General features: G+C 35.5%; 1 protein-coding gene across 1 annotated transcript in view; it reads right to left on the reverse strand.

The window, feature by feature from the left end:
- nr3c2 (nuclear receptor subfamily 3, group C, member 2) overlaps window positions 1-19651 on the reverse strand; it is a 125681-nt gene that overhangs the window by 46808 nt on the left and 59222 nt on the right. Inside the window, exon 3 of the mRNA XM_073842774.1 lies at window positions 11627-11754. Coding sequence (XP_073698875.1) covers window positions 11627-11754 — 128 coding nt within the window. The remainder of the gene's footprint in view (window positions 1-11626; window positions 11755-19651) is intronic.

Here is a 19651-nt window from a genome sequence, read left to right on the forward strand (position 1 = left end):
CAAGACATTGGGGACGCTAAATTGCGAGGAGATTTTTGATATCTCGAACGGTTTGGCCGTGGCAAGGCGACAAAGTTATGGCGAGAAATGAGAAACAGGAAGTGTCTAATAACTGTTGACCACATTGCCTGATTCTGATGAAACTTCACCAGTTTGTTCGTTGTATGATGCCGATTCCATAAATGTGACTATTATGAGTCAAAGTTATAGCGCCACCAACTGGCAGCAGGAAGTGTGTCATTTTCAAAATGCTTTGATATCAGCCTCTTAATTTTACTCGATTTTCTTTAAACTTCATCAAAATCATGTCAAAACACGGCCGATAAGAATATGTAAAGGGGTCGATGATAAATCAAATGCTGTTGCCATGGCAACATGTCAAACTTTAAAATTAGATTCCTGTCTTTTCGAGGCAGTTAACATGCTTAGAATTTCATGAAACTCAACACACACATCAATATTTATGATAGTTAGACACTGGCAAAAGGTCATAAATGGGCGTGGAGCAGGCACTCTATAGCGCCATCTTTTGACAAAAGTTGGGGGGTTAGTTTTTCCTACAGTCACTAAACTCTGTACATATATTAATCTCATCAATTTGGACAACTTTCTAAATCAAACTCATTAGCTGAGACCAACAGGAAGCCGGCTATTTTGATTTGAATGTGGATTTTTGGAAAAATCAGGCTGTAAACAAATGCACACTACTTCTAAGAACAACCAGCTGTTCACACCAAACTTTTTTAACATGAAGAGAATATTCTGAAGATGTTAAATTGCGAGCGGATTTTGGATATCTTGAACGGTGTGGACGTGGTGATTTTTTAAAGATATAGTAAAAAATATTTTTATATCTTTAAAGTGCAGCATCCAAACTCTTTAAAACTTTTTTCACACATAGATCTAATCATTCTGAGCAAGTGCTGGAAATAAAAAATGTATACAAGCTTCTATGAATTAAAGAAAATTTAAAAAAAGAACTCAGAAACCTGCTGTCACTCTGGTGAATGTCTCTACTGTATGTATGTGCGTTCAGTCAGGCACAGAGAAGCTCATTATTGCAGGGGGGAGGGGTGAGAGGCAGAGAGGGTGACAGAGTAGAGAGCCATCCTACAGACCATCTTTGAACAAAATGCACATACTGTATGTAGTGTAATTACATAAATATGTCTGATCTTTGAGAGTCTGATATTTTGAGAAAATATAAAGGGTCACTAAGTCTTTCATTGTTCATTTTTTGCAGTTGTTGTTTTTTATTTATTTTTTACTTAACTGTACCATGAACTTGTCCTATTCAGTCACATAGCAAAAGATTTTAAAAAATACAACTTTTTAGCATGATCAATTTATCTTCATTGATAGACAATATTTACATAGTGTTATTTATTGAATATAAAATCATAATAATAAAAAATTAAGACAAACTTTGACAACAAAACAAACGTTACTGTTATCTCTTCAAAACATCTGAAAACCATAATTTTAAGATCAGTTATATATATGTATCACCCCGTTAAAATACTCAACTTGATTTTTAAAGATATTTTGAAAGAATGAAGCGTTTATAGAGCACTTTATTGTGTATTGCTGTACACCCACATGAACTGTGTTCATGTTCATGTTAATTCACAGTACATAAACTTTATATGAATACTTTTTTTAGCTTAATATTAATTAACATTAATAAATGCTATTTATTTATTGGTCATGTTAACTGATATAGTTAATTTTAACAAATGAAACTGGATGGCAACATTTTATATTTTGTGTGTATGTGTCTGTGTGTTGATTTTAAAGTGTAACCCTTTCAATTCTGTAAACTTAAAATCCAAACTAGCAGAGGGTTACTGTGAATGCATGTGCCAACTGGGCACCGTCTTCCTTATTGATTCTTAGTTATGACAACAATTGATTTTATACAAAAATATATTATACAAAAATTGTACAGATAGGTAACAATGACATTTAAGCAGAAGTGGTGGATATAAAGGAAGCAATAATAACATTTTGCTATCATCATGAATTACATGTTCTTATTTGTAGCATACTGGTTCACAGTTGGCATCTATCTGAAGTCCTTGCATTGATTGCATTTAATTAAATCAACATTATATTTGGTCAGTCTGATCTTGAGGCCTTAGAGATGTTAAATTGTGAAGATCTTGAGTTTTCATTAAAGGGCATGTCCGTGGTGGCCTGACAAAGTTTGATGTTTCTGCATAGACATAGAAGTGGTTATAACTTAGCCTGAAAATGTCTGATCTGCCACAAAATTCACAGGTTTGGTAAGAGTCCTGGCCTGAAGACACCTAAAGACCAATATTCAGATATTATCATAGCGCCACCTGTTGGCAGCAGGATATCTCATATATTTCACTAACTCAAACACACCAAGGTCAATCTGCACCAAACTTCATATGTTTGATAATAGTGCTGGCCTGAACACATCTACATGTCAATAATCAGTTATAGGCATAGCGCCACCATCTGGCAGCAGCAATTTTGGCACATTTAAATGACTTATGACATATTTTTTCTATATTTACTGTATTAAAAGCATACTGCCCACCGATTGCTGTTTTCCTGAAGCCACAGGTCGGCGGTGAGCCCGGGTGCGAGGGCCCGTTCATCGCTGCTCGCAGCTTTAATTATTATTATTCTTCTCCAAAATGAATCGCATTTTTGAGGGCTTAGACATACCCGAAAACTCATGAAACTTCGCACACACATCAGACCTGGCGAAAATTTACGTCTGATATGGGTTGCAGAAGTGGGTGTGGCAAAATGGCTCGATAGCGCCACCTTTACACGTTCCGCGGTGTGCGCTTTCAGTTGTGATTCACGTACATGCACGAAAATCGGTACACACATCTAGCTCACCAATACCTACAAAAAAGCCTCTTGGAGCAAAATTTGACACCCAACAGGAAGTCGGTTATTTTTAATTTTCTTAGCAAAATTTGTGTAATTTTTGCCATTTTCAGGCGTCATACTTGAACGAACTCCTCCTAGAGATTTATTCGGATCAACGGCAAATTTGGTGAGTCTAATCTAAAGCCCTTTGTGACGTTAAATTGCGGAGATCTAGAGTTTTCATCGGAGGGCGTGTCCGTGGCGGCCTGGCAAATTTCGATGCTTCGCCATGAAAAAGGAAGTTGCTATAACTCAGGCATAAAATGCCCGATCTGCCCCAAACTTCACATGTGTGATAACACTCCTGACCTGATGACATCTACATGCCCATATTCAGTTTTACTCATAGCGCCACCTGCTGGCACCAGGAAGTGTCATGCTGTACTCTGCAACAAACTCCTCCTAGAGATTTATACAGATCAACACCAAAATCGGTCAGTCTAATCAAAAGGCTTTAGTGATGTTAAATTGCGAAGATCTTGAGTTTTCGTTGAAGGGCGTGTCCGTGGCGGCCTGACAAATTTCGAGGTCTCGCCATGGATATAAAACTTGTTATAACTCAGCCATATAATGTCCGATTTGCCTCAAACTTCACATGTTCGATAAGAGTCCTGGCCTGAACAAATCTGAAGGCCAATATTCTATTATAATCACAGCGCCACCTGTTGGCAACAGGAAATGACTTGTAGCAAACTCCTCCTAGAGATTTAATGATATCAACTTTATATTTGCTCAGTCTGATCTAGAGGCCTTAGAGATGTTAAATTGCGAAGATCTTGAGTTTTCGTTAAAGGGCGTGTCTGTGGCGGCGTGACAAAGTTTGATGTTTCGCCATGGACATAGAAGTTGTCATAACTCAGCCATAAAATGTCCGATCTGCCTCAAACTTCACAGGTTTGGTAAGAGTCCTGGCCTGAAGATACCTAAAGGCCAATATTCAGATATTATCATAGCGCCACCTGTTGGCAGCAGGATATATCATATCTTTCACTAACTCAAACAAACCAAGGTCAATCTGCACCAAACTTCATATGTTTGATGAAAGTGCCGGGCTGAACACATCTACATGCCAATAATCAGTTATAGGCATAGCGCCACCAGCTGGCAGCAGGAAATTTGGCACATTTAAGTGACTTTGACATATTTCTCCTATTTTTACTGTATTAAAAGCATACTACCCACCATTTTCTGTGTTCCTAAAGCCACCGGTCGGCGGTGAGCCCGTGTGCGAGGGCCCGTTCATCGCTGCTTGCAGCTTTAATTATTATTATTATTATTATTATTCTTCTCCAAAATGAATCGCATTTTAGAGGGCCTAAACATGCCCGAAAAGTCACGAAACTTTGCACACACATCAAACCTGGTGAAAATTTACGTCTGATATGGGGTTCAGAAGTGGGTGTGGCAAAATGGCTCGACAGCGCCACCTTTACACGTTCAGCGGTGTGCGCTTTCAGCTGTGATTCACGTACATGCACGAAAATAGGTACACACATGTAACACACCAATACCTATAAAAAAGCCTCTTGGAGGAAAATTTTACACCCAACAGGAAGTCGGTTATTTTTAATTTTCTCAGCAAAATTTGTGTCATTTTTGCCATTTTCAGGCTTCGTACTTGAACGAACTCCTCCTAGAGATTGATTCGGATCAATGCCGAATTTGGTGAGTCCAATCTAAAGCCCTTTGTGACGTTAAATTGCGAAGATCTAGAGTTTTCATCAGAGGGCGTGTCCGTGGCGGCCTGGCAAATTCCGATGCTTCGCCATGAAAAAGGAAGTTGCTATAACTCAGGCATAAAATGCCCGATCTGCCCCAAACTTCACATGTGTGATAACACTCCTGACCTGATGACATCTACATGTCCATATTCAGTTTTACTCATAGCGCCACCTGCTGGCACCAGGAAGTGTCATGCTGTACTCTGCAACAAACTCCTCCAAAAGATTTAATCAGATCAACACCAAAATCGGTCAGTCTAATATAAAGGCCTTAATGATGTTAAATTGCGAAGATCTTGAGTTTTCGTTGAAGGGTGTGTCCGTGGCGACCTGGCAAATTTCGTGGTCTCGCCATGGATATAAAACTTGTTATAACTCAGCCATAAAATGTCCGATTTGCCTCAAACTTCACATGTTCGATAAGAGTCCTGGCCTGAACCAATCTGAAGGCCTATATTCTATTACAATCACAGCGCCACCTGTTGGCAATAGGAAATGACTTGTACCAAACTCCTCCTAGAGATTTAATGATATCAACATTATATTTGGTCAGTCTGATCTCGAGGCCTTAGAGATGTTAAATTGTGAAGATCTTGAGTTTTCGTTAAAGGGCGTGTCCATGGCGGCCTGACAAAATTTGATGTTTCGCCATGGACATAAAAGTTGTTATAACTCAGCCATAAAATGTCCGATCTGCCTCAAACTTCACATGTTTGGTAAAAGTCCTGGCCTGAAGACATCTAAAGGCCAATATACAGATATTATTATAGCGCCACCTATTGGCAGCAGGATATATCATATCTTGCACTAACTCACACATACCAAGGTCAATCTGCACCATACTTCATATGTTTGATCAAAGTGCTGGCCTGAACACATCTACATGCCAATAATCAGTTATAGGCATAGCGCCACCAGCTGGCAGCAGGAAGTTTGGCACATTTAAGTGACTTTGATCTATTTTTCCTACATTTACTGTATTAAAAGCATACTGCCCACCGTTTGCTGTGTTCCTAAAGCCACCGGTCGGCGGTGAGCCCGTGTGCGAGGGCCCGTTCATCGCTGCTTGCAGCTTTAATTATTATTATTATTCTTCTCCAAAATGAATCGCATTTTTGAGGGCTTAGACATACCCGAAAACTCATGAAACTTTGCACACACATCAAACCTGGCGAAAATTTACGTCTGATATGGGTTTCAGAAGTGGGTGTGGCAAAATGGCTCAACAGCGCCACCTTTAGACGTTCAGCGGTGTGCGCTTTCAGCTGTGATTCACGTACATGCACGGAAATCGGTACACACATGTAACACACCAATACCTACAAAAAAGCCTCTTGGAGCAAAATCCGGAACCCAACAGGAAGTCGGTTAATATTAATATTCTCAACAAAATTTGTGTCATTTTTGCCATTTTCAGGCGTCGTACTTGAACGAACTCCTCCTAGAGATTTAATCGGATCAACGCCAAATTTGCAGAGTCTAGTTTAAAGCCCTTTGTGACGTTAAATTGTGAAGATCTAGAGTTTTCATCGGAGGGCGTGTCCGTGGCGGCCTCGCAAATTTCGATGTTTCGCCATGAAAAAGGAAGTTGCTATAACTCAGGCATACAATGTCCGATCTGTCCCAAACTTCTCATGTGTGATAACACTCCTGACCTGATGACATCTACATGCCCATATTCAGTTTTACTCATAGCGCCACCTGCTGGCAACAGGAAGTGTCATGCTGTACTCTGCAACAAACTCCTCCAAGAGATTTAATCAGATCAACACCAAAATCGGTCAGTCTAATAAAAAGGCTTTAGTGATGTTAAATTGCGAAGATCTTGAGTTTTTGTTGAAGGGCGTGTCCGTGGCGGCCTGACAAATTTCGAGGTCTCGCCATGGATATAAAACTTGTTATAACTCAGCCATAAACTGTCCGATTTGCCTCAAACTTCACATGTTCGATAAGAGTCCTGGCCTGAAAACATCTGAAGGCCAATATTCTATTATAATTGCAGCGCCACCTGTTGGCAACAGGAAATGACTTGTAGCAAACTCCTCCTAGAGATTTAATGATATCAACATTATATATGGTCAGTCTGATCTAGAGGCCTTAGAGATGTTAAATTGCGAAGATCTTGAGTTTTCGTTATAGGGCGTGTCTGTGGCGGCGTGACAAAGTTTGATGTTTCGCCATGGACATAGAAGTTGTTATAACTCAGCCATAAAATGTCTGATCTGCCTCAAACTTCACAGGTTTGGTAAGAGTCCTGGCCTGAAGACACCTAAAGGCCAATATTCAGATATTATCATAGCGCCACCTGTTGGCAGCAGGATATATCATATATTTCACTAACTCAAACATACCAAAGCCAATCTGCACCAAACTTCATATGTTTGATAAAAGTGCTGGCCTGAACACATCTACATGCCAATGATCAGTTATAGGCATAGCGCCACCAGCTGGCAGCAGGAAATTTGGCACTTTTAAGTGACTTTCATATATTTGTCCTATTTTTACTGTATTAAAAGCATACTGCCCACCATTAGCTGTGTTCCTAAAGCCACCGGTCGGCGGTGAGCCCGTGTGCGAGGGCCCGTTCATCGCTGCTTGCAGCTTTAATTATTTTTGTTTTCTTTGTGCACAAAAAGTATTCTCGTAGCTTCATAAAATTGCGGTTGAACTACTGATGGACTATTTTAACAATGTTCTTACTACCGTACCTTTCTGGGTCATGGATATGTTGGTTACACTGCTGTCTATGCAGCAGTGTTGTTTTTGACAGCCATCTTAGATTTAGTCTTAGTCTTTTGGACTAAAATGCTTATTAGTTTTAGTCAAATTTTAGTCACTTCTAAATGTGATAGTTTTAGTCCAATTTTAGTCGACGAAAAGTCAAAAAGGTTTTAGTCTAGTTTTAGTCAAAAAAAGGGGAAAAAGTCTTTTTACAAATTAAAGTAGGTCAGTAAGTATTTTGCTGTTTGGTAGTGTCACTTATAAGTTGTGAAAATAGCAGATCTATAGTTCAACACAATGTGAGCTTCCGGATCGACTATTTTCACCAATAATTACGGAATGGTTTTAGACATAAAAGACATATATTTGAAATACACCCATAGGTCCTCTCACCGTTTGCGACCACCCTGTGTGCAAACTGCCGCCATCATGGTTAATCGTCTGTCTGTCTGTCTGAGTGACAACAATGTGACGTGTTGAGCGTAACCAAACAAGGATAGAATGCTAAAATGGCTTGCCATACTAGTATGGCAAAGAGTATTTAATGCTAAAACGGCTTGCCATAGCGGCAGATACTTTTTCGTTTTTAATTGGCATGCACAATAAGCAGAAATGTCATGCATTTTAAACGTCTGATGGACCACCCACTGACATTTTCGTCTATTCTCGTCTCGTCAACGAAAACTCACACACGTCTCATCATGTTTTAGTCATCAACGAGCCATTTTTATCTCATCATCGTCTCATTATCGTCATGAAAAAAAGTGGCGATAACGAAATGATTTCGTCATCGTTGACGAAAACAACACTGCTATACAGGGTCAGAAAGCTCTCGGATTTCATCAAAAATATCTTCATTTGTGTTCCAAAGATGAACAAAGGTCTTACGGGTTTAGAACAACATAAGGTTGAGTAATTAATGACACTGAATTTTCACTTTTGGGTGAACTATCCCTTTAATGATAAATTTCACTGAAAACAATTGCCTGTCGAATCTCCCTTGTGCTGCCCCCTATCTGAGTTACTGCCTGCCTACGTAAAGCATTCCAAATAAGTCTCTTATGAGCTTCCAAACCAGTTAGGATGCTGCCTTTTAGAAAGCCGCTGTCTATGTAGGCAGCAGGCAGTGAGGCTAGGTTTTGAAACAGACATGTCTCTGTCTATTCCCTCAGTCTGACTATCATTTTATCCTTTTCCAATCTTACTGCTCACCCTCCCTCTTCCCCTAGCTCTCTCTTCACAATCTCTCTCTCTCTCTCTCTCTCTCTCTCTCTCTCTCTCTCTCTCTCTCTGTCTCCTCCCTCCTTTCCTCTCTCTCTTGCTCAGATGGTAACTAGGCTGAGGTCAGGTAAGGTAATGGAGCGCACACTCTTACACAGCACTACCTCTGCTGTGGTGTTGGAAAAGCGGCTGCACTTCTGAATGCCCTTGAGACGTGACCTCATTCAGGGCTCTAAGGAACAATCACAACCTGAGAGAATGCTTCATATAAACAGACACATTTTTCAAACATTTAATAACTTCATATATTACTATAAATTAGTTTAACAGTGAATGTTCCAGGATGATGTACAGTCAGCTTTTCATTATCTCAAAATAAACCCTCCTGTATCATGCTGAAAGGGTTTATTTTCTAATAATGACTGGCTGATTGTACATTATCTCACTGATTAACAAATAATAAATAAATGGACATGAAATGTGTGCTACGAGAAACATGAAACTAGGTCGTTATACAAAAATATTTGACCCATCAGAATCAAGAATTCCAGAGAGCCATGAGTTAAAGGGATAGTTCACACAAAAATGAGAATTCAGTCATCATATACTCACCCTCGTGTGGTTCCAAACCCATAAGACTTTAGTTCGTCTTTGAAACACAAATGAAGATATGTTAATGAAACCTGAGAGATTTCTGTCCCTCCACTGAAAGTCCAAAACACTTCAAAAATTTCATAAAGACATTGTAAAAGTAATTTGCATGAACTGAGTCGTTTAATCCAGGTCTTCCGAAGAGACACAGTCACTTTATATGATGAACAGATTTAATTTCAGGCTTTTATTCACGTATGAACCGTGCTCAACAGACATACATAAAGCACATCAAATATGGTAAATGGAAGCTCAACTGTACTTGCTTGACATGTGAGAACAAACCTCACTTGTTCTTGTGGAATTTAACTACTAGACTTTAAAAGGTTTTATTAAAATGATCTTTTTTTGTTTGTTTGTTTGTTTGTTTGTTTGTTTTGAAAATCCTGTTTCTGTCACTGAATAAAAATTAAAATGGTAATTGTGACTTCGCAAGATTCGCAAGAAAGATTCGCAAGAAAGTTAGAATTGTAGGATACAAACTCACAATTGTGAGAAATAAATTCAGAATTGAGGGATATAAACTTGCAATTGCGAGAAATAAAGTCAGAATTGCGAGATATGAAGTCAGAATTGTGGGATATAAACAGTTGTGAGAAATAAAGTCAGAATTGCAAGATATAAACTCACAATTTCGAGAAATAAAGTCAGAATTGCGGGCAATGAAGTCAGAATTGTGAGATATAAAGTCAGAATTGCGGGATTTAAACAATTGTGAGAAATGAAGTCAGAATTGTGGGATATAAAGTCAGAATTGCAATATATAAACTCGCAATTGCGAGAAATAAAGTCAGAATTGTGAGATATAAACTTGCAATTTCAAGACATAAAGTCAGAATTGCGGGATTTAAACAATTGTGAGAAATAAAGTCACAATTGCAAGATCTAAAGTCAAAATTGCGGGATATTAAGTCAAAATCGCAGGATATGAAGTCAGAATTGTGACATATAAAGTCAGAATTTGAGAAATAGTCAGAATTGCAATAAGTAAAGTTAGAATTGCAATAAATAAAGTAAGAGTCGTGAGAAATTAAGTCAGAATTGCAAGAAATAAAGTTAGAATTGCAATAAAGTAAGAGTTGTGAGAAATAAAGTCAGAATTGTGACATATAAAGTCAGAATTGCGAGAAATAAAGTCAGAATTGCGAGAAATAAAGTCAGAATTGTGGGTAATAAAGTAAGAGTTATGAGAAATTAAGTCAGAATTGTGAGTGATAAAGTCAGAACTGCAAGATAAACTCAAAAATGTAACTTTTTTTCAGAATAGCAGGTTTATATCTTGCAAATCTAATTTTATAACTCTCAATTGCAAGTTTTTATTACACAATTCTACAAAATAAACTCAAAATTGTGAGCTTGTGTCTTTTTTTCACAGAATTGTGAGTTGTAAAGTCAGAAATTGCAAGATGTGAACTCACAATTCTGAGAAAAAGTTGCAATTACCGAATTTATTTTGTCTCGTTTTTATTCAGTGGCAGAAATGGGCTTCCATAGGTAACTGAGTAATTGATGACAGAATTTCTGGATAGACCATTTAAGCCCAAACTAAACTCTAGATACAGTTTCCTAGTATAGCATACTAGTTGAATATATGAGAAACAAGTGCTTAGACTAAGAATATCCAGGATCATTTTCAACTTCACCTCAGATGCTTTCCTTCAATTTCAACTTCATATCTAAATCTCTAAATCTTTATAATTAAAACAAAAGTTTTCTTCAGGGTACAACAACAGCAACGATGCCTAGAATACAAACAGGTGTTTCCTTGAATAGACTCTGATGATCACTTCTTTTCCACTTTGTTTCCCCCCCTTTGGCTGTCATAAACTACAAGCTCTGTGGAGTTTGGATGTGTCTGTTGGCTTAATCAGCAATTTGCACCTTTCTAAAGAGGCTGTGATAGCGATGTGTCTGCGTCAGAGCTAATACAAATGCCCCACTGAAAGTTCAACTTCCCTAAAAGCATTAACAACATTTCACTCCCCTTATCCAATGAGAATTATCCCATAGGACATGTCTGTCTAAATTTAGAGAGTTAAAATCCAGGCCTGAGGCTACTTGGCCAAATATAAGACATTTTTGCACTATGAAGTACTGCGTGGTATATGGCAAATATTAGTTTACTACATCTCTGTATGGGATTTAGCTGTTTCATTGAACTATTGAAGAGTTATATAATCCACATGTATAATCTATAATTGAATTAATCTCTTATTTTGAACCACTTCTCTCGCCATTCAGAACCATTGCCGTCTCTTGAGCTCCATGAAACATTATGCATAAACCAGGCAGGAATCTATGCTGCTTTAAGCTGCCCTTTTCAGCATGCCGTTAATAAGACATAAAGACATTTCTCGACCGAACACGCTTGTAAGTGAGAAAACAGATGAGAGTCTTACCTTCTACTGCTCTTTTGAAGAAAACTTTGCAGCTCCCACATGTAACAACCCCATAGTGACATCCTGACGCCTCGTCTCCACACACCAGACAGACTTTGGCTGTTGAAGACGTGTGTCTCAAAGACGCACTGAAATGAGAGCAAATAAAATTGTACCTGTAAACTGTACTTGAGACTTCAGGTGCAGGTGGCAAACAACTACTACATGACAAAACTCAACATGGGCAGAAATAGTTCTGTGTTGCAGTGGCAGGTCATGGGTAACTACCAATTAAACAGCTCATCTGATGTTTGAAAATTGCTGGAAAAATAGAACCAAGGTAAATGGAAGTAAAGTAATAGTCTTTTAATCAACAAAATGCTTATTTTATTTAAGACATCGCTCAAAAAAACATGTGCCAAGTCCTTAAAATAAATAAATAAATAAATAAATAAGTAAGTAAAAAGGTAAAGTTTAAGAATGAATAATTAATAGTTAATTATTACAAAAATAATTTAAAACATATTTTTTGACCTGTCTACTATTTAAAAATAATGATAATAATAATAATAATAATATAAAGTACAGTTTAAGATTTATTAACTCTAAAAATGTAATCTGATAAATATTTGGACATTAAATACATGTGAGTGTACACAATCATTATTTTCGATCATGTTGATTATTATTATTGTAAATTACTATTAAATAATTATAATTAATATATTGTCATTAATAAATTCTGAAAAATAATTTAAACCCATTTTATTGACCTGTTTACTATTAAAAAAGGTAAAGTTTAAGATTTAATAACTCTAAAAAATATATGATAAATATCATATATTTATCACATGACCTTTTTAGAGTTAAATATTTGGACATTATCATTGTTTTTAATAATTTTTCAAAATATATATATTTTGCTTGTTGATTTACTATTAGTATTATTAGTATTATTTAACAAATGATTATAAATCAATTATTACATAATTATAATGAATAAAATGTCATTAATAAATCCTGAAAATTATTTTAAATAATTAAAAAAAAAAAAAAAACATTTTACTGACCTGTCTAATATAAAAATAAAAAAAAATCATGTGATAAATATCTAAATATTTGGACATTACATAAATGTAATTATTTTTAATCATATGTCTTTTTTTCTGATTTATTATTACTATTATTATTGTTGTGAATTATTTAAAAATTATAAATAATATATTGCCGTTAATAAATCCAGAAAATAATGTAAATCCATTTTATTGACCTGTCTACTATTAAAAACAGTAAAGATTTAATAACACTAAAAAGGTCATGTGATAAATATCTTTTATTAAAAATACTTAAAAACATTTTATTGACCTGTCTAATATTTAGAAATCATTTAATAATATCTGATTAATATTTTGACATTACATACAGTACATATAATTGTTTTTTTCTGAATTGTTTTTATTATTATTATTATTATTGTACAAATTATAATTAATTAATTATTATAGAATAATATTCAATAATTTGTCATTAATAAATTAATAAATCAAGAAAAATGACCATTTAATAATCTAGCCTTAACACATGTAACAAGTCCTTAAGAATTTAACATTGTATGTGTATTGTGTTGTTCTAAAATAAAATAAAATAAAATAAAATAAAAATGTTTAAGATTTAATAACACTAAAAAGGTCATGTGATAAACATCTGATACATATTTGGACATTTAATACATGTGACTGGGCACAATCATCATTTTTGAAAATATTGTAAAGTATTTTTTACATGTTGCATGTTGATTTATTATTATTATTAAACAAATGATCACAAGTCAATTATTAAATAAATATAATTAATAAATTCTCATTAATAATTTTATAAATCCAGAAAAAAATATTTACATGAATTAAATTTATAATTAATATTATTTTACTGACCTGTCTACTACTAATATCTGATTTAAAAAAATAAAAATAATAACAAATGATCATAAATCAATTATTGCATAATTATAATGTGTGAAGTTTAAGATTTAACATCTGAAAAAAGGTCATGTGATAAATATCTGATAAACATTTGGACATTGAATACAAGTGAGTGCACACAATCATTATTTGCAATCATATTTCAAAGTAGTAGTAGTATTATTTAACAAATTTTCATGAATCAATTATTACATAATTACAAGTTAAGTTTTTCGATTTGACAACTCTAAAAAGGTCATGTGATAAATATCTGATAAATACTTGGACATTGAATGCAAGTGCATCTACACATCGTTATTTGCGATCATATTTCAAATTATTTTTTCTTTGTGTTGATTTACTAATATTATTATTTAACAAATTATCATAATTTTTTTTTTTTACATAACTATAATTAATAAGCTGCCATTAAAAAAGCTGCCAGAAAAAAAAAATTAAAACCATTTAATTGACCAGAAAAAAAGCACAAAATAACAAAATGGCCATGAATAACACTCCAGGTCTGATCTAAGTTTGTCCTGCTCTGCAGGTGCGTTTGAGCCCAATGATTTTAGCGCTGCAGAAACCACGTAATTCCCACATTGTTACTGGGCACCCAAAGGGCACAGCATATGTCACTGACTCATAACGTATGCCTCACCATTTTGCTCCAGATCATAAGAATGGTCTTTTCAGAAAACCGACTATACAACATCTACACAAATACGCCCATACATAACACGCCGCTTTCAAAGCAGTCGATTCATACCTAATCTACCGCAGACTAAAAAAAGCCGAGTGTGCACAGAAATAAATACTGAGCAACATTAAGTGGCAGAAAATGAGAGTATGTTGGGAACTGAAATAGAGAGGTTTTTATATATCCGTGCCCTCCAAAATGAAATTGAAACATTGAAAATGAAGCACATACTCCAAATAGTCTGGCTGACTTGGCAGAAATCTGATTAAATTGCCCAGTGAAACCTGACAGAGCCTGAGTGGGCAGAGCCTCTTAGAAGGATGCCCTGCGGACCGGGTGAAAGTCACCCTTTGAAAGACGCCTAAAACGACACATAGCGCAGCTCATTTAAACCCAACAGTAAGACTCGAACAATACTTTAACGGCGAGATAGGCTTAGCACGTACCTCCCCCGCCCCGACTTTGATAATGAGCGTGCTCTCGTTTTAATCAGTAGTGCACGGTAATTGTCTGGTTAGCATTCTGACAACATCCTTGAGTCTTAACAAGCCTCTGGGTCTCAGAGGCACGTTCCCTCTCAAGGCCTGGTGCGGGTAGTAACTTCACCGCATCTTTCTGACACAGTCGAGAGGGCTGATCTAATTCTCCCTCGTCCGTCTAAACACACATTCAATTTGTTAGCCGGTTAGCAGGGGTCTCTTGCGAGGGAGTCGATTGGCAGGCCCCGGTGAGCTAATCGCCCTGGCGGCACCGCGACGCTCGCTGTGCATGATGTGGAGAGGTCTGGCTGTATTAAAGTGTTCAGCGAGCCCCTCCGTTTCTCTTGTTCTGCACTGAGCGTTCCTTGCCGCCGTGTAAAAAAAGGAAAAAAAGGCGAAACAAAGGGCTCACAAGGTGACTGCTATTGCAGGAAGTAGGTCAGTGTTGGTTGTTATGAAACAGATCGCCCCTATGACCGGCATACTGCGAGAACGCTGCTGTTGTGTTTTGTGCATGAGAGAAAAACACTAATTAATGGCTACAACTTTAGCTGGTGGATATTCCTTATGTTTTTTGGGATGAATAATGAAGTGAACGGGTAACCTGCTTCACCTCTGCTCTTTTAGAGAAAGTTATAATTTAGAAGTTAGAATCCAAATTTCACTTCCGGTTTTGGAGTTTGCTCACTGTGTTATTGAAGTAACCCACACTTCTGTGGTCAGTGTGTTTACATGTACAGTACAACAAATGCTGAGCTATCAAAAAACAGCTCATTATAAAAAGCTTACAGTGCAATAAAACCATGTTTACGTTTGATGTCTGACGTTTACTCATCAAAACACAAGTCAAACAAGGTGAACAGGGTAAACAACAAAAACAAAAAAAAGTAGATACTATCCTACTTTCCTATTTTTTTATTACAAGAATTGCACATTTGTTTTTTTTTGTATTAAAAGGTTTCTGCAATTCTACAAATGAGGCATTATCTAATCAAATATCCACTAAATTGCATACATTTTCCGAAACGGAAATCACTGGTTCAAAATTCTTGTTTCATTTTGTCAACATTAGAGTCAAAGGTTTTTGCGGGGGGGATTTTGAGTATCTCTTTTTTATCAGTAAATAAATAGGAAATGCTGTCAACAGACAAAATATCGCCATGTTTTTAGGAATAAAATGTGATACTTAAGTAGAAATTCCTAAATAATAATAATAATCAAAAAAACCTTCATAGTAAATGTACTTTGAGAAATAGCCTTTTAGAAGAATTTTAGGTTTTTTAGGTTAACAAAAAGGTTATTGTAACTTTTATCTTATCTCACAATTCTGACTTTTTTCTGAGATTTCTGAGAGCATATGAGATTTTTTCCCACTCAGAATTGGACTTTATGACTTGCAGTTGTGAGAAATATAGTCAGAATTGCAATATACAAACTCGCATTTGCAAGAAAAAAGTCAGAATTGCAGAAAGTCAAAATTGTGATATAAAAACTCACAATTTTTCTTACAAATGCGAGTTTGTATATTGCAATTCTGACTATTTCTCTCACAACTGCAAGTTTATATCTCGCAATTCTGACTTTTTTCTCAGAATTGTGAGATAAAATCGCAATTGCGAGTTATAAAGTCCAATTCTGAGGGAGAAAAAAAGACTGATAGGTTCTCAGAATTGTGAGTTTATATCTCACAATTCTGATTTAACAACTTGTAATAACTTGCAATTCTAAGAAAAAAGTCAGAATTGTGAATTTATATCTCACAATTCTAAGAAAAAAGTCAGAATTGTGAGTTTGTTTCTCAGGAATTATGAGTTTATTTTTCATAATTGCGAATTTGTCTTGCAATTCTCACATTTTAACTCGCAATTGCAAGTTTATATCACAATTCTGATTTCTAAACTCGCAATTATGAGTTTATATCACAATTCTGATTTCTAAACTCGCAATTGTGAGTTTATATCTCACAATTCTAAGTAAAAAGTCAGAATTGTGAGTTTGTTTCTGAGAAATTATGAGTTTATTTTTCATAATTGCGAATTTGTCTCACAATTCTCACTTTATAACTCGCAATTGCAAGTTTATATCACACAATTCTGAGAAAAAAGTCAGTATTGCGAGTTTATATCGCAATTTTGATTTCTAAACTCGGAATTGTGAGTTAATATCCGACAATTCTAAGAAAAAAGTCCGATTGTGAGTTTGTTTTTCAGAATTATGAGTTTATTTTTTTATAATTGTGACTTTATAACTCGCAATTGCAAGTTTATATCACAATTGTGAGGGGGGAAAAAAGTCAGAATTGCGAGTTTATATCACAATTCTGATTTCTGAACTCGCAATTGTGAGTTTATATCTCACAATTCTAAGTAAAAAGTCAGAATTGTGAGTTTGTTTATCAGAATTATGAGTTTATATTTTATAATTGCGATTTTGTCTCGCAATTCTGACTTTATAACTTGCAATTGCAAGTTTATATCACACAATTCTAAGAACAAAAAGTCAAAATTACGAGTTTGTATCACGCAGTTCTGAGGAAAAAAAGTCAGAAAAGTCAGAATTCTGAGTTTTTTTGAGAATTATGAGTTTATTTTTTATAATTGTGACTTTGTCTCGCAATTCTAACTTTATAACTCACAATTGCAAGTTTAGATCACATAATTCTGAGAAAAAAGTAGTTTATATTACAATTCCGATTTCTTAACTCAGAATTGTGAGTTTGTATCACGCAATTCTGAGCAGAAATGTCAGAAATGTGAGTTTGTATCATGCAATTCTGAGAAGAAAAGTCAGAATTGTGAGATGTAAACTTGTCAGGTCTGTGACAATAAATGTCAAAAAATGTCAAAAAATGTGTGAGATAAAAAGTCACAATTACCTTTTTTTATTTTTTATTCAGTGGCAGAAAATGGGCTTCTATACTTTTAAGATATGCAATGTAATTCAAATTTGTGCAAAGTGCAAACACATAAAGCACAATAAAATAAAAACCTTTTTTTTTTCTTTTCACTGAAACAACATGTTTTGAAATGCCAAACAGCCAAAATCTTAAAACTGACCAGTTCATGAAATTTTCTTTTTTGTGGCCTTTCCTTGATAAAAGAACACAACATCTTGTATCTTGTATTAGATGCATGTAAACACGCTTGGCAATGCTTAAAATTATTCTCTGGGAACAGACAGGTCATAAAAAAAGTGTGGGGTGATATCAGGACACTTGTAACTATCTACAGGTGTTTGTGTTTCTCGTTTATTTTACATACAACTGCAGTCTAATTAGAATGGACTCTGCATGCATTCAGATTAAATGACATTTTTTTAAAGCTTTGGGTTTGACTTTTCTTGTCTTTTCTTTCTTTCTTTTTTCCAAAGCTGTAGATTTGCTTTTTCATCTTCAGATTTAATTTAAAAAAAACTGTAAGCAAGAGGTTTAGTCGAAATACTCAAGAATGCCCTCTTTGATCATTTTTTTATGACAATTCTGTCATTCCTGTTATGCAAATGCCTTTTGAGTTCTGTAACTGAAATATAATTTTAAAAAATCATATAAGAAAGATTTTCTATTAGACTTTGGTCAAGATCAGGCACTATAGTAAATACACAAATTTGCACAAATTGAAAATAAATAGGGGTTGAGATCTGGCTTACAAGAAGATGTGAATTTAAAGTTAATTTAATATTTTGAAATGTTGATGATATAATTTTATCATAAAGTTTTATTTCAGTCGACAAGCTGGAAAGCCTTTAAAGTGAGACAAAACAAATAATACCACAAAACATTACAGAATATTACGAGACCAACAGGATGATATATTAAGGACAAAGGATAATCTAAAAATTAAATACCAAATAAAACTATATATATATATATATATATATATATATATATATATATATATATATATATATATATATTTCTAGTCATTTTTATTCAAGTTTATGCAAAGACTGCAGGGAAATACCAAAATAGCAACATTCCCTCAACCAAAGTGTTGCAATTATGTTCATTTAATTATGATATTACAATAAAAGAAACTCATCTAATATGATTTCCTTCTTTTAAATTAGTAGTAGGAATGACTCAATTCAGCAGAATCTCTAGTTTATGTCGGTGCGAGAGACATAATACAGCATGTTTCATGACCAAGGTTCATGAACATAAACAGGAAGCAATTTTTTACGATACAATGTAAACTCTTTCAAAGGAAGCAATTGTGAACTAAAACGGTAGTGATCACTTACCGGTCATGGATGAGAATAAGCATATAATACAGCATGTTCAAGCTTAACTTGGAAGCTGCAGAAAGGGAAATGGAATGCAGAGTTTGGGCATTGGCTATATTATTTGGATTCTGAATATTTATTGCTGCTGCATCAGCTGAGATCTGCAGAAAGATACTGGCAGGGTTGAGAAAGAAGACTGACAGATGGATCAGGAATGCAAAAATAACACACCATATAACTGCTCGAATGCGCTGCGCCGGAGCTGTCACGTATCAATCTCAACAGAGCGCTAAAGCGGCAGTCTTTCTCCTGCCTCTGTGCAGAGCAATGGGCAGAAATAGAACATGCAGCGATAGTTACGCTGAATTTAAACCATTAGAGCTGTTCTCTATCAGTTAAGGTGGGTGTAAAGTTATCAGACTTCACAGTACACAGATGCTAAGCAAAGCCAAAAAGGCTAGAGAAAATGAGTCCTGCTCAGTTTCAAGAGGATCACCATTCATTGTGCAAACAGCGGCCGCTCTTACCGACAGCCACCTCCTCTCCGGTCTAGAGTATTTATGTAACACAACTTGGAATGCGGCAAAAGCTAAAGGTAGATTAGGTAAAACAAACAGGGGAGAGGACAAATGGCTTACATAACCGAAGTGAGACAGTCTAAACATTATCACTGCACCCACTCCAC

This window comes from Garra rufa, chromosome 6 (genome assembly GCF_049309525.1).
Source record: "Garra rufa chromosome 6, GarRuf1.0, whole genome shotgun sequence".
Lineage (NCBI taxonomy): Eukaryota > Metazoa > Chordata > Actinopteri > Cypriniformes > Cyprinidae > Garra > Garra rufa.